Source organism: Carassius gibelio, chromosome A20 (assembly GCF_023724105.1).
Source record: "Carassius gibelio isolate Cgi1373 ecotype wild population from Czech Republic chromosome A20, carGib1.2-hapl.c, whole genome shotgun sequence".
Lineage (NCBI taxonomy): Eukaryota > Metazoa > Chordata > Actinopteri > Cypriniformes > Cyprinidae > Carassius > Carassius gibelio.
The window spans coordinates 7,989,389-8,002,190 of NC_068390.1; the positions used below are offsets into that span (position 1 = coordinate 7,989,389).

General features: G+C 37.2%; 1 protein-coding gene across 2 annotated transcripts in view; it reads left to right on the plus strand.

Moving 5' to 3' along the window:
• LOC127938415 (ectonucleotide pyrophosphatase/phosphodiesterase family member 1) overlaps positions 1 to 12,802 on the plus strand; it is a 57,275-nt gene that overhangs the window by 39,166 nt on the left and 5,307 nt on the right. For both annotated transcript variants that reach the window (XM_052535010.1, XM_052535009.1), the window contains 6 exons: positions 396 to 435; positions 539 to 693; positions 4,271 to 4,397; positions 5,175 to 5,249; positions 6,810 to 6,942; positions 9,787 to 9,931. In XM_052535010.1, the coding sequence (XP_052390970.1) occupies positions 396 to 435; positions 539 to 693; positions 4,271 to 4,397; positions 5,175 to 5,249; positions 6,810 to 6,942; positions 9,787 to 9,931 (675 nt within the window). The remainder of the gene's footprint in view (positions 1 to 395; positions 436 to 538; positions 694 to 4,270; positions 4,398 to 5,174; positions 5,250 to 6,809; positions 6,943 to 9,786; positions 9,932 to 12,802) is intronic.

The following is a 12,802-nucleotide window of genomic DNA, read 5'->3' on the forward strand; positions in this document are numbered from 1 at the left end:
GTGCCCTTCGTCATTGGTCTTCCAGTTAATGTTGTGGAATGGATTACAGTCTCAAGCTCCAAGGAATTTCTTTGAGTTATGACTGTTGTTTGTGTGTCTCTATGTTGAACCACATCACATTTTCATATTTGCCTTTGTGGTGTTGTCTGGATTTCTTTATTTTTTCCTGTGGCTTGTTACAATCACATAGCTTTTTAGATTTTGAAAGGGAAGTGAGTCAAGCCTCTTGTGCTTAACTGATACAAATGATTTAGTGTCTCTATTATGAATGTAAAAATGCATTAAATGATCAGATTTGACAGTAAAGGCTTTTAAATTATACAAAAAAAGATTTTTTTTCAATGAAATATCTGAAATTCATGTATCCTAACATACATTTCCCGAAACTTTTTCAGGTGAACCGTCTGAACCAGCGTCTCATCGACACAGACTCAAGTCAGTAAACTGTTTGTCAGGAATAGTTCCTATCAGCATTGTGTTAGAAAACACTGCGTTTGAAACTTTTTAAGTGAGTTTTTGTTTTTTAATCTTTTTATAGACTCTAATGTGAAGCCTGTTCATCTGCCGTATGGAATCCCTCGTGTTCTTCAGGAGCAGTCAGATCACTGTATACTTCACCACAGTGCCTACATCAGCGGATACAGCAGAAACATCCTGATGCCCCTTTGGGTCTCATATTCTTTGAATGCAACAGTAAGACTATTAAGACCCTATGAAATTACTTGACGAGCAAATCTGTTTTTTCTTGGTGGATGAATTGCTATTTGCTATTTAAAGGGGGGGGTGAAATGCTATTTCATGCATACTGAGTTTTTTACACTGTTAAAGAGTTGGATTCCCATGCTAAACATGTACAAAGTTTCAAAAATTAAGTTGTACGTTTGAAGGAGTATTTTTGTTCCCAAAATACTCCTTCCGGTTTGTCACAAGTTTCGGAAAGTTTTTTTCGAGTATGACTCTGTGTGACGTTAGATGGAGCGGAATTTCCTTATATGGGTCCTGAGGCACTTCTGCCGGAAGAGCGCGCGCTCCTGTATAGCAGAGCACTGAGAGCACAACAGACATTCACTGATCAGAGCGAGAGCGTCGCGAAAAATGTCACAAAAGAAGTGTGTTTTTGGTTGCCAGGGCAAGACAACCCTGCACAGATTAGTAAAGTAAAACTGCTTAAAATATCTCTGCCTCCTTGTTAGTGCGTCCCCTCTCATGCCGGAGACACGGGTTCGAGCCCCGCTCGGAGCGAGTCGTTGCTGCTGCTGCTTTCGTTCAGTTTCAGCCTCGGGATCTGATTCTGGATCATAAATAAACGGCTGAATCTGACTGTAAGCCATGGTTTGTTTTGGATGATGGTTTTTCCTTCACGGTAATGTCACAGCTTCCAAACGCTCTCAATGCAAAAGGCTACTGGCGCTCGTGATTCTTTAGCTCCGCCCACACGTCACGCCTCCAGCCGGTCGTGTTTTTCCGAGAAAAATCGGTACGGACTATCTTTCTCTTATGAATATAATAAAACTAAAGACTTTTTGGAGTTATGAAGGATGCAGTACTACTCTATATGTACTCAAGATTAACAGGATATTGAGTGAAAACGAGCATTTCACCCCCCCCCCCCCTTTAAAGTTGGAATGTATAGTTAGGGAGTAACATTCTTCTTCTACAGAGCTTTTTAATATTCAAGTCAAGACGAGTCTTACATGACGAGTCATGTAGATGAGTAAACTCCCAAAAGAGATAAACAGGTATATCTGCTAAAAAGTTTAAGGAGTACGCCATCATAAAGATGATTTTTTTTAACACTAACCTTCATGACTAACTGTGACTAACTTGTCATGGGGTCTTTATAAAGTGGAGTTTGTTGTGTTGGAGACCTCAAACAATAGTTAAGTATAAGCTGTTAAAATGTTTTATGTCCAGTCCAATGGATTTAAATGAGCTACACCCTTTTTTAATCACACTATAAAACTAATACTATATTATTTAATACTATAATATGTAAATAATGTACTTTTAAAAACATATTTGTAATGTTTTCATACACTTTATTGTTTGTTAACTGATACATGGAAATGTATTATAGTTTAAATTTATATTAAAATGATTAGCTGTGTTTCACAGTGCTTTTTTAAATAGTCAATTTCTTTTTTCATAGTTTGAATACTACTTCATAGTTACTACTATTGTCATTGAAATAAATTTAAAGTGCTGCTGAATGTACTGACAAGTATTTATGGTAAACTAAAATATACTTAAGTTAAATTTCCATACAGACGTGTGAAATATGTTCATAAATACACAATTGTAATGATGAATTTGCAATTTAGTACATTTAAAGATATACTTTAGTGCAATACCAAGTGCATATTTAATACAATTAAGCACACTTCCTATTCACAAGGGAAATTTGTATTGACGGTTCAAAAAGGACGGTGTACATGTGAAGAGGGTTTAATGGTGATGCTCTGTGAGGTCAGAAAGTATGACAGACAGCCTCATTCTCCTCCCTTCAGCATGTGCTGCTCATTATGGGCTGACCGCAGAGTAAATCACAGTCTCTAGCTTCATCATCATCACACTCGCTAACACTAGACGCTAACACTTTCTCAACCACTCGTTTTGAGTCTTACTGTATATTGGCTTAAAGTGATAGTTCATCCACAAAAGATAATTCCTTGATTTTTTACTTAGCCTTATTGTCTTAACAAATCTGTACGTCTTGCTTTCTTTCATGCAATACCAAAAATGAGTTTTTGAAGAATGTGCTGGCCATTGATTTCCATAATGAATTTTAATGAATAATGAAAGTATGCATCAGTTTTGACCCAAACACTTATTACACACTGGTTTTGTTTTCCTTCCCACAATCGAATACATAACTTGTATTTATTTCATTTGATATTGTTTGCAGTCTGTGTGTGTGTGTGTGTGTGTGGGCATGTTTTTGTGACATATCAGGACACAACTCTGTATAATGACATGGGTATGACACAGGTATTACAAGGAGAGGGTGACTTATGAGGACATAACCCATGTCCCCATTTTTCAAAACTCTTATAAATCATACAGAATGAGTTTTTTTGAGAAAGTAAAAATGCACAAAGTTTCCTGTCAGGGTTAGGGTTAGGGGTAGGGTTGGTGAATGGGGATAGAATATACAGTTTCTACAGTATAAAAACCATTACCCCTATGGGATGTCCCCACTTTTCACAAAACAATCATGTGTGTGTGTGTGTGTGTGTGTGTGTGTGTGTGTGTGTGTGTGTTTGTGTGTGTGAACTAACTGATATCATCTTTTCAGAGAACCATATTTTCTAATTTTCATGATAAATAAACCAACTACAAGCCACAAGCTAAGGAATGACAAATGTGACCACGATGGAGTTTTTCAGGCTTCAGGCGTGATCTTGTTTTTTTGTTTTGTGTGGGTGTGACTTGAAGAGATAAATATCAGGACTCATCATGACTAACAAATTAGTTTTTCCAAATGATTTAAAAGTCAGATTGTGAAGCATGTATTGTAAGTACCATTATGTAAAGATTAGAGATATTTCCTAAAATACAAAAAGGCCTTTCTCTCAAAACTCGAAAGACATGAATATAAGAAAATCTAATTTATGTGGCAAACACTGAGGATATGTTCCTTGTAATGTAATGTGTCTACCAGGAATCTGTCTTCAGAAATTAAGGTTTTTGAGGAAAACATTCCAGGATTTTTTCCACATAATGGCCGGACCAACGGGCTGCAATTTCACTACAGATCCAAAGGGCTCTACATGATCCATGCTGAGGAATAGGGTCTTATCTAGCGAATAAATTGGTCATTTTATAAAATAAAAAAAAATAATAATACTTTTGAACCACAAATGCTCGACTTGCACTAGCTGGACTGGACTGGCTTTATGTTGTCACATTTTAAAGGTCACACCTGACGTAGGCAGAAGTATGGACCCAGTGTTTACAAAGTGAATGTGCAAAGAAAGCTAATGGCCTTACAAAAAAGGTAAAAAAAAAACAAAAAAAAAACAATGTTAGACAATTCTGAAGTTGAAGGAGAAAATTTAATATAAGTCTGTTATATGGAGAAAAATCTTGGAACGTTTCCCTCAAATACCTTAATTTCTTTGTGACTGAAGAAAGAAAGACATGGACATCTTGGATGACGGGACGAATAAATTATCTAAAATAAGATTTTTTTATTCTAAAAGTGACCTAATCCTTTAATCACTAAGCACTGTTTGCTCTGATCATTGATTTTCTTTCTTCTCAAACAAAGGTGAGTGTCCAGCCTTCAGTAGACACATGTGTGCGTGCAGATGTGCGTGTGCAGGCCAGTGCGAGACAGTCCTGCTCTTTCTATAAGAGCAATTCCACTCTGACCTTTGGCCTGCTGCATCCACCCAGTGAGTAAAACCGCATATCTGTATTCACTTTAAGACCTTTATACAAAACTCACTATTTATTTCACTTTCTGCCCTCTTTTACTTCTGGGGAAAGATCTTGGAGTTCAGTTAGAGCTATGAGTGATCATATCTAATGTGTTTTATTTTTATTATTATATTTTTTTTGATGAAGTATATTATATGCTACAATCTGAAAAGCAGCTCATAAATACAGATGTTTATAAGCGATTCAGTTGAAAAACAAACCCAAAGTTGCTTATAATATCGTAAGCAAATATGGTATGTTGTCTTTAACAATTGGGAAATATATTATTAAAAAGTCTCTTATGCTCACCGAGGCTGCATTTATTTGATTGAAAATACAGTATAAACAGAAATGTTGTGAAATAGTATTACAATTTTAAATAGCTACTTTATATTTTAACATTTTTGGGGATTTGTTGATGAATAAAAAGTTCAAATGAAGAGAATTATTTCAAAATTAATATTGTGTAGCTATATACGAGCCTTTACTGTCACTTTTGATCAAATTTAAGGCATTCTTGGTGAATAAAAATAGCAATTTCTTTCAAAACAAAAATCTTACTGACTGTAATTTTTTACAGCAGTGTACAACTTAGTGGTCATTGTATAAAAGTATATAACCACTCAATTCTTCAGTTTGGCCAATCAAAGTATCCAGAGATCTGTGTTATAAAAGAGCAGTTGTGTTTATTCTACTGTATCTGTTTGTGTTTTGTATGACAGTCTTCCCTAAATGCATCATTTCTCCCTCAGACTTCAGTCCTACAGGAACTGAGCAAGACTCCTTAATTACAAGCAACATGGTGCCCATGTTTCCTGCTTTCAAAGGCAAGTTGTGTTTTATATTCAGCTTATAACATTACACAAATTCAGACTGCTGTTAAAGAAAGCCTGACAACTGGGATCTGTTTCTTATTTGCACTTTTTGTGATTTATCATGTAATGTCGTGTACAATTTACATGTTTAACATATTTGCATGTTTGTTCTGGCAAGAATTACATAGTCTTTCTTCGGACTGCCAATACAAATAGTTCCAAAATATTTACTGTTGACTTGTATACTTGGAAAATAAAAGGAAAGTTAATGGCATGCTGGAATGAATCCCCAAGTCCAGATTCTATGCATAATTACCTCTGGGGTTGGTTGAACTGTATATTTTCTTTGGGATTCAAGTATAGAGTGCTGGGAACCAAGCTTTTTTTTAACCATTATTACTTATTATATTTGTGCAAAAAACACTTGGTTGGTTATAACGAGAACGTGCAATGATTGGTCAGCGAAGTGTGGCTGTTATCTAATTGGCTTGAGCAGATGGTGGGTGGAGTCCACGCATTTGTTGATTTTCAGTTTTTTTTTTGTTTTGTTTTTTTCAAATGAATGGCAGGCAAAGTTTTTTTGTGACATAACAATGTATTTGTGAATATGTATTTATTTTATTTTTTTTATTTTTTTTGCAAATCTCATTTTAATTATTTGTCAATCTAAGTAATGTTTGTAAAACTCTGAGATTCATTTGTGGATCTCATTCTTATTCTTTATTTTTCAATATATCATTTTTTTTTTTTTTTGTAAATCACTTTACATTGATTTGTGGTTCCTAATTTATTTATTTGGAATAATGCAACAATTCTACCCCCATACAGACCCATCTTGTAAATGAACATGTTAAATAGTTATGCTCTGAAGAGACCCATCCCAACAATTACAGAAATCATTAAACAAGGTTAAGTCAGGTGATCCTCACTAGCCATAATGAAGGCAGACCTGCTGTATTAATAGCCAGTATTGAGTGTTTTCCACCAGACCTGTAAAACAAATGAACTGATGTTTTGCTTTAATCTCAGAGAATCATTGGTAATTGCAACACTTGTGTATGGTAAACCCTTTCTTCATTCTGTATTGTGCGAGTATTTAGTCAAAGTGAAAATTACTCATTTCATTTCCCAAACTAACTCCACCAAACGGCGTGCATGTAGAATAATAACTCTCTGCATTCCATTAGAAATCAATCATCTGTGTTTTAGTGCAACTACAGAGTGATAATCTGTACACCAGGATGTGTTGTGGTTTGGACTTTGGGTGGACCAGCATTTCATAACACATTGATCTGTTATCAGTCTATTACACAAGTATGTTTATGTATGTATCACAGGAATATTATTAATAAGAAATCTAAACAGCTGAATTATCATTAAGCTCTTTTGTGGCTCTTTTGAAACATCTTGTTTGGTTTTAGTCACATTAATTTGCACCTTGCTGAAGTTAGAACATATATATATATATGGTTTTAGTTTTAGTTAGCAATAATAACCCTGGTGTGTATGTTCTGTGTGTTTCATGTGTTATCATAGGGTCACTGTTGTTCATGTCTAATGTCTTTGTGACAGATATTTGGAATCGCTTTCACAATGTTCTGCTGGTGAAGTATTCACAAGAGCTGAATGGAGTCAATGTTGTGAGTGGACCAATATTTGACAACGACTATGATGGGAACTATGACTTAATGAACAATGGAACCCTGTAAGTTTGCAAAATAACCCAATGCTAGAAGAGTGTGTGTAAGGTCCATTAGCTAAACAGACTACCCAAAAATCTCCCACAGACAAAAATTTAGTAGAACAGGTAATATTGTGAAATTATTACAATTGAAGACAACTGTTTAAAACAACTTTTTTCTGTTGGTCACGTCAAGTTATGTTGTGACAGCATTAGGGGTTTACTTGGGAGCTCCAATAACCTCTGAGTTTAAGTGAAAACGCCAATGAGTATTGGCTTGTGGATTTTGCATGCCAAGCCACATCCCGTACATGTTGGTATAAGACAACAGAGTACATCCACTCCGGTTCTTTCACTCATTCAGGTTTTTGCCTTGGAGCCCAGTGGTTTTATGTTTATTCATTGCCACAAAGCCATTCACTTTGCTGTTAAGAAGAGGGCTGTCCTGGTTGGTGTTATATTGCAAACAGCAGTATCCCTGAGTCGGAAGGTCCACTGAGCGCTTCAACTAAAAAGAGCAGTTCCTCTAAAAGAGCAAATCACAGATGGTCTGCATTTTTTCTTTAAGATGCCACTCCATCCATGTCCTCTTTGTTGCGGTCTTTTCATATCCTCTATTGACCACCACGAGATGAGAGACATCGACAAAGTACACTTTCTTGATGTTCCCAGGGTGGCCTTTTTGGCGACACTGTCAAGGACTTTGGCCAACAGTTCTTGGCAGTATAAAAGAAGACTGGGGAACACATCATATCTCCAGCATATCCTGCCCCGAAATGATCCTCCTCCTGTCTGCATTCCTCTAAATTGCTCAAGTCCTCAAGGAAGATGATTAAGCGGCCCTGACATGGGCAACTAAGAGCATTGGGGAGCTGGTCTTTTCCAGGAGGTGGTGTGGACATCGCCAAACCTTCACCCGGAGGAGGCCAATCCTGGATCTGCGAATCTTGAATCACTCTTCACAAGCTCCTGTTCAAGATGTTGACGCAAAAGCGCATCCCAGGATTGGTTTGCAGCAGTTGACCTGAAGGATGGATACTTTCATTCTTGATTTTCCCTCAACACAGACACTATCTTTTAAGCCAGAGCCCCCTCAACCAGGCAAACTTATGTAGACTCTGTTTACAGACTGGTGTTTGTCTCGCTGAGAAGACCCCTGAAGATGCCCAGTAGTTGTGCTTTTTTTACTGCACCCTCTGTCACCCTCCACCTTGAAAAGTGTATTGTGCTGCTGTTCCGGGTCTAAGCATTGAACGTGTAAACACTGTTCCCCGAAGGGGGGACATCCAGCCTTGGCATTGCTATGTCCCGTAAGAGCCTTGCATATATACATGGACCGCACCTGGAGCTTCAGAACCTTCACCTTTGTGAGGTTTTAGGACCACCCCCTGTATTAAGATAGGTGTCCTGCCTGTGTAATTTCCTGTGGGTAATCCGAGATGTGGGATTACCTTCCACGGTAAGGTTTCCCTCATAGTAAACTTGTGTCCACCCCTTGTAGAGATTCCACTGTGGATTGGTGTTTTCTTTTTATATAAGAGGATATTGGGGCTCCCAAGTAAACCCCTAATGTCGTTACGACATAACCTAGTTATCGTTGTTTGATTCTTTGAAGTCTACTGTTTGCTATAGTTACAATAAAATTTAATTGGATAATGAGAAACTACTTTTTGTATGGTTGAGATCACTAAAAAATGTGTCGAGATAATGAGACAACCGCTTTTATTCTGTAAAATCTGTGGGAAAATGTTTGTTGTGATCACAAGAAAAATTATAATAACCAAACAGTTTTTGGCTTGTCAAAGTAGAATTTTAGCATGACAGATAAAATTACATCAAAGCAAATTTATCCAATTAAAAAAAAAGTCTATGAAGTATAAGCTGGTATTTTAATGTGATATTATGCAATTGGTTTAGTTTATAAGTACTTTTTTGTAGTTTATTTGATAGGGACTGTATACAAGTTCATCGAATCCTTCTCTGATAAGAAGATGCTTTTTATCAAATTATAATAATGTATACTTTTCAACCTGTAGTCCCTAATGGCCTGTTCGACATTGCAGAAAAGCAACCATGTCAAGATTATTTTGACTAAAATATTTATTAGTAGGGGTGCTCCGATCACGATCGGCCGATCGTTAATGCGCATCTCGTCAGTAAAGCCGCTTCTCATTACTGACGAGATGCGCATAACGACCGGCCGATCGTGATCGGAGCACCCCTATTTATTAGTTTCAGTGACATTTATTTCTAATTCATTCTAATATTTAGTTTTACTCAGCAAATCCTATGTTTATTCTGTTTTTGAGAAGGTTACAACTTACAACAAATTCAAACAATTAAAGATTGAAATGAAAAAATTGGTTGGTTTTATGTTGTTAGTTTTAGTTAGCTTTTAAGACAAGACTATTATTATTACATTTTTAAGAGGTAAATTATCTTCAAAATTTCACAAGGGTTTAAATCAGAATCAGTTAGATCTATTAGGAAATCAAAGGTTGAAAATAAGGGTTGGAGCTGAACTCCGCAGCGCCTTGGCCCTCCAGGGTAAGATCTAAAGAAGTCTGATCTAAAGCTTTAAAAAATTCAGTCTGTGACCATCATACACTACGCTATTTTCTATGAAGTCTATCAACCTCAAGATGGCTCTTCTTTACAAGAATAAGATGCAAAATGGACAGATATGCTTTAGTCAAATATGTGTCTATGTGAGACAAAACAGCTTTTATTAGTCCAAATGCACCTTTACTATTAGATCTATAGGTAGTTCACATACTGCCCACTGCTGGCCAAACACTGCCAGAATGTATTTAACATTGTATTAGACTGAATTCTTTCCTCATGAAGATGATTCTCTTCTGATTTCAGGAACGGGGCTCCCATCCCTACACATTTCTTTGTGATTCTTACAAGTTGTAAGAACTCATCTCTTCCCAGCCAACAGTGTGACGGGCCTCTAGATGCTGTGTCTTTTGTTCTTCCTCACCGACCTGATCGTCTGGAAACATGTCATGTATGTAATAAGCCATTCACGATAAACCACAGTGACCATGAGATTGTACAGAGGAAGTAGCTGTGAAACTCGCTTGTTAGGTAACTTGTTAAAGGGGTCATATGATGCGATTTCAATGTTTCCTTTCTCTTTGGAGTGTTACAAGCTCTTGGTGCATAATGAAGATCTGTAAAGTTGCAAAGACTGAAGTTTCAAATGCAAAGAGATAATCTTTATCAAAGTCAAGACTCTGCCATTCCACCCTATAATGCCTTTTTTTAAACACCCCACATGTCTACGTCATTATGTGGAAATATTTGCGTAATGCTGAAAAATGTTCGCGCAAGGAAGGCGTGGTTTCAGCAGCCATGTTGAAGCAGCCATGTCAGGGAGATGCGGTGTATTTCTAGGTGAAAGCAAAAGCACTTTATTTGGCCTTATGAAAGTAGATGATGTAGGAATCTTTAAGATTACTTACAACAGGACAGCAATGCATTTTATCTACGACCGTTTCGTGAACCTAAAGAGAGGAGGGGATTCTGACTTCGCTACGACAGTCTGGTGTTTCTGAATCAGCTACTATTGGCAAGGCAAATTTATTTCTATAGCACATTTCGTACACAATGGTAATTCAAAGTGCTTAACATAAAAGAAAGTAAAATAATCATGAAGAAAAATAATACAAAAATAAAAACGAGAAATTTTAAAACTTTGGAAATGATTTAAAAATGGACTTATTTAAAAAGAGTTTAAAACAGTTAAAAATAGAAAACTATTTTACATAAAATACAGTCAATACGTAAAATACAGTGCAATCAGTTCAGACATTGCATTGTGCTCATTCAATAAATGCACAGCTAAACAGGTGAGTTTTGAGTCTAGATTTAAATTAGACTAATGTTTTAGCACATCTGATCTCTTCTGGAAGCTGATTCCAACTGCGGGCAGCATAGTAGCGAAAGGCGGACTCCCCTTGTTTTGTGTGAGCCCTTGGTGTTTCTAACTGACTCGATCCTAGTGATCTGAGTGCTCTGTTAGGTTTATATTCAGTGAGCATATCTGAAATATATTTCGGTCCTAGGTTATGTAGTGACTTATATATGAGTAAAAGTATTTTAAAATCAATCCTAAATGTAACTGGAAGCCAGTGTAAGGACCTGAGGACTGGTGTGATATGCTCAGATTTTCTGGTTCTAGTCAGAATCCTGGCAGCAGCATTCTGGATGAGCTGCAGCTGTCTAATGGTCTTTTTGGGAAGGCCTGTGAGGAGCCCATTACAATAGTCCACCCTGCTGGTGATAAAAGCATGAACAAGTTTCTCCAAATCTTGACTGGAAACAAAACATCTAATTCTTGCAATGTTTTTTAAATGATAGTATGCTGATTTAGTTACTGCTTTGACATGACTACTGAAACTAAGGTCTGTGTCCAGAATCACACCAAGATTCCTGACTTGTTTTTTAGTTGTATGACCCCTAGAGTCAAGGTATGCATTCACCTTGAGAACTTCATCTTTGTTTCCAAATGCAATGACTTCAGTTTTTTTCTTGTTTAACTGAAGAAAGCCCTGGCACATCCAACTATTCATTTCACCAATACATTTGCAGAGGGAGTCAATGGGGCTGTAGTCGTTTGGAGATAAGGCTAGGTAAATCTGGGTATCATCAGCATAGCTGTGATAGGCAATTTGGTTCTTTCTCATTATTTGACTTAGTGGGAGCATATACAGGCTAAACAAGAGCAGTGCAAGAATTGAGCCTTGTGGGACTCCACATGTCATGGACGTCTTCTTAGACTGCTCTCCTAGACTCACATAATAGCCTCTCCCTTCTAAGTATGACCTGAACCATTTGAGTTTTCCAGCTTCTCTAGTAGCATGTTATGATAGAAAGTGTCAAACGCAGAACTGAGATCTAGCAATACATGCACTGCTATTTTGCCAGAGTCAGAATTTAAGCGAATATCATTTATGTTAATTAGTGCTTTCTCTGTGCTGTGATGCGGTCGAAAACCAGATTGAAAATTGTCCACGTATCCATTTGAGTTTAAATATTTGTTCAACTGACTAAAAACTACCTTTTCTATAATTGTGCCTATAAAAGGAAGATTAGATATTGGTCTATAATTGCTCAAAATGGTGTTATCAAGATTGCAGTTCTTAAGACCCTCCTGAAAAAGAGCAGTTTTCAGGGAGTTTGGAAATGTCCCAGAAAGAAGTGAGGCGTTCTAAGAGATCAGCTTCTAAACAATTAAGCACACTTTTGAAAAAAGATGTGGGAAGTGTCAAGATAGCATGTTGACGATTTTAGGTGATGCACTATTTTTGCTATCAATTGCTTCAAAAGTAGACATAGTATCTTTTTTATATTGTGGCCTAATCTGTCTGACCTCTGCAGTACTTGAGGATGTGCTAATCGCCTTCCTGATATTGATGATCTTCTCAGAAAAGAAGGAAGCAAACTCATTGCATTTGCTTTCTGAGAACATTTCACTGGGAATCTGACTTTGGGGTTTGTCAGTCTCTCAACAGTGGCAAAAAGAGTATGAGTGTTGTTTAAGTTACTGTTTATAAGGTTTGAGAAGAAATTCTATCTAGCTGTGGCTAGTTTCTCCAGGCAGCCATATCACCCTGGAGCCCAAGACCGGTTGCCCACTGAAGCTAAGCAGGGCTGAGCCTGGTCAGTACCTGGATGGGAGACCTGAGAAAACTAGGTTGCTGCTGGAAGAGGTGCTAGTGAGGCCAGCAGGGGGTGCTCACCATATGGTCTGTGTGGGTCCTAGCGCCCCAGTGTAGTGATGGGGACACTATACTGTCAACAAGCACCGTCCTTCGGATGAGACGTTAAACCGAGGTCTTGACTCTCTGTGGTCATTAAAAATCCCAGGATGTCT